Here is a 3387-nt window from a genome sequence, read left to right on the forward strand (position 1 = left end):
GGCAACATGGGTAAGAAGGCTTATTACAGACCCACTAAGGGAAAAAGAAAATCTCTTCTCAAAATGGGGAGGTTTCTTATCATTCAAATGTGATTTTTCATGTATACTGCTAGACTTGTCCAACCTACCATTGTTCTATAAAGATGTCATATCCTCTTGGGAAGAAGTAATACAGCATGAACCACTCTCACACAAACAAATCTGTTCGCAAATTATATGGAATAATAGATACATTGTAATTGGAACATCATCTGTATACTATAAAACATGGGCTAACGCAGGCATTATATATTTCAATGATTTGTTAAAAAACGATGGAACCTTTTACAGTATAACTGATCTACACAACACATATGGTATAGAAATCAATCCATGTCATGTGTTAAAATACAATTCACTCAAAACAGCCATACCACAGAAATGGAAAGAAGTAGTTAAAAAAGATAGAAGAAAATGTAATCCTGAAAACATCATACATTATACAGATAAGATAGACCCTCATACCCTCACATGTAAGCAAATATATGATATTCTGATACAGAAACAATTTGTATCACCAGGTCAAGATAACAACATTATACAAAAAATAGGAAGTGGTAACATTGAAAATGCATATACGAATGCCTTTGTTGTAACAAAAGACACAAAATTACAATGTTTTCAGTATAAGATTCTACACCGGTATCTTGCGACAAACAACTGGCTACAAAAAGTTAACATCAAACAAAGCAACAAATGCAATAACTGTAATGAAGAACACACTATTGAGCATCTTTTTGTATATTGTCATGAAGTTGTACTTTTCTGGAAACACTTTTGTACATGGTGGAAAATCAAAACACAGCAAGATCTGAACATAGATGAGAACTTGATTATATATGAAATATCTGAAACATATAGAGACAACAAGCTTTTACATTGTATCCTTATTGCCAAATATGTAATTTACACCTGTTTTTTGAAAGATTTGAAACCAAACTTGAAATACTTTAAAGCTAAATTTGCCAATATGCCAATGATAGATATCCCTTAGATACACCTGTTAAGTCAATCACAGACCAATGATCAACGCTTGTTATCCCTCTCTCTCTCTCACCCAGTCCTGTTATAACTCATGTTAATGTTTTTTTTTATTGTGATGTGTATGTATGTGCTATTGTGTATTATGCTGAAATATTGAATAAAGTTTGATTAAAAAAAAAATACCTAATAGAGTCCATTCCAAGACACCATGAGGGTTTTTAGGCGATATTTATAATTAGTCTGAATTATTTTGAATAAAAGAATATCTGAGCCACAATAATTAAATTATTTTCAAAAAATTGACTAAGAAAGTACTCATATATTTGAATTCCTTTGAATATTTTAGAAACATTTTGAAAGTAACTGTATAAAAATATCTTTATTTAGAATAATTGTGAAACCTCTGTGTGATTATTTCACATTTACAAATATTTGTAAAAAATGGTAAACCTGGCCAAATGGTTAAATTAGTTTATTGCCCCCATAAAAGTAAGCCCTATTGTTGTATCTGTATATTTTTAGATTTCACTGCTGGGCAATGGTGGATCCTTTGTGGTGGGCCATTGTTGCATGGCACCCAACCATACTTTGCAAGGATGTGTGAATTGCTATCTTCCCAGCCCACTGAACCATTTACAAAAAATGGTAGAAAATGGTACAAAATGGTAAATAATGGTAGAATGCTGTTATCATTATTTAGAAACCATTAGAAGTATCCAATTCCACACGATGAATATTTCCAAAGTTTTTCAGGACCAGGGAAATATTTATAAAGTTGAAAAAGTGTTACAAATATTTCTTAAGTATCAAATGTCCTAGACATATAATTACAAAACTTTAAAATCAATTCTAAACAATGGTCACAAACATCCGCATGGTGTCTTGGAATGGACTCTAGAACTTCACACGAGAAGGAATGAGCTAAAAATGCCGTCAGAATATTTTTTTCTATTCCTGGGAATTCATGATGTATTCTCACTGCATTCCAGATATTCGTTTGGTCACATTCTGGTAGGATTCGAAGTGGCTTGCCGTTTCGGTTCTCTATCGAATGAGATAAGAATGTTTCGAATAATGTTGAAATGCGGTAGAATGCGCTCATACTGCAGTTGGAATTGTTAAAATTCACTTAGAAACCACTTTGAATGCCATTCGATACTTCTCCACTTCGAATGCACCTCGACAGTTTTTAACATGTCAAAAACTTTCGGGCCAGCCAAAAGAACGAGCACAAATAGCTGGAATGCAGTGAGAATTTCTGGAACACACTACGAATTGCCAGGAAAAGAAAATAATTTTTCATTCCAACGGCTTTCTGGCTATTCTTGGTCTCGTTTGAAGGGGGGCTTTAGTCAACACATGTACGGCCACAGACTACTTCTAGTTAGTCTAACGTCAAACCGGGGTCAAACCGGGGCCCGGACGAGCTGTTTGTGGAAACGAAAAATAGAAATGTATACGTAAAAACATACACAAATGATAACCGAGACTATTCTCTTCACGTCGTGTGTAATTTTGTGTATTTTATACAAAATGTATCATCATCTCCTTGCCAGAAAGCTGCCTGACCGGGCCCAAGTTTTGACGTAGGTCTTATTGTTTGACGTAGGTCTTACTTGGCAAGGCATTTTCAATCATTGAAGATGGAAAGCTCCTTGGCTGTTTTAAGATTATAGTACAACAGCAAAGCCTAGCTTACCTGACACGTCCGCTTTTTCCGTCTTCACAATCGACCCGCATTTTCACGGGGCCGGTCGGGCATTGGATGACGACCCCTGTCCGGTGTACCGAAAGTGCGAAAAGGAACGAAAAGGAACGAAAAGGAACGAAAAGGAACGAAAAGGAACGAAAAGGAACGAAAAGGAGCGAAAAGGAATGGAGTATGAAGCAAACTTAAATAAAATCAATGAGAATATAAGGAATCGGTACTGCGGGCGTTAGAAGCCTATGAAACGTGTTTTATTTTACCGAGAATTTGACATTATCAAATTTTTACAGCGCTGTTTCAGGCTGTTGTTTTTGTGTGGCTAAATTATTCTTTGAAGATCTGCGAAATACAAAGAAACGGAACTGAGATAAGAAAGTAAGGACTAAAATTCAGTGGGTGGTAGATGGATATCGATTATTATACATTTTCAGGATGAGGCAAGATTGTAACGTTGTTGTTGTATTTGGGTGGCTTTTATTCTCCCTAGAGGGGAGCGCCGCATGCAAATGACCCGCGAAATCCGGTCAGGAAAGATATGCTAATAAACTGCTGCCCCACGAGCATGACAGCTCCTTTCAACAGGGCCAACAACATGGTTTTCTGGAGACTGGAGACATATCTTCTCGCTCGTTCACAACGAAAGAAAAGCTGTAAAA

At 35.9% G+C, this 3387-nt stretch overlaps 1 protein-coding gene across 1 annotated transcript in view; it reads right to left on the reverse strand.

Moving 5' to 3' along the window:
- LOC118419782 (trans-3-hydroxy-L-proline dehydratase-like) overlaps positions 1-2799 on the reverse strand; it is an 18830-nt gene extending 16031 nt beyond the window's left edge. The window contains exon 1 of the mRNA XM_035826375.1: positions 2723-2799. Within this exon, the coding sequence (XP_035682268.1) occupies positions 2723-2763 (41 nt within the window). The 5' untranslated portion in view covers positions 2764-2799. The remainder of the gene's footprint in view (positions 1-2722) is intronic.
- Between the last annotated feature and the right edge of the window lie 588 nt (positions 2800-3387).

The sequence above is a fragment of the Branchiostoma floridae genome, chromosome 7, assembly GCF_000003815.2.
Source record: "Branchiostoma floridae strain S238N-H82 chromosome 7, Bfl_VNyyK, whole genome shotgun sequence".
NCBI lineage: Eukaryota > Metazoa > Chordata > Leptocardii > Amphioxiformes > Branchiostomatidae > Branchiostoma > Branchiostoma floridae.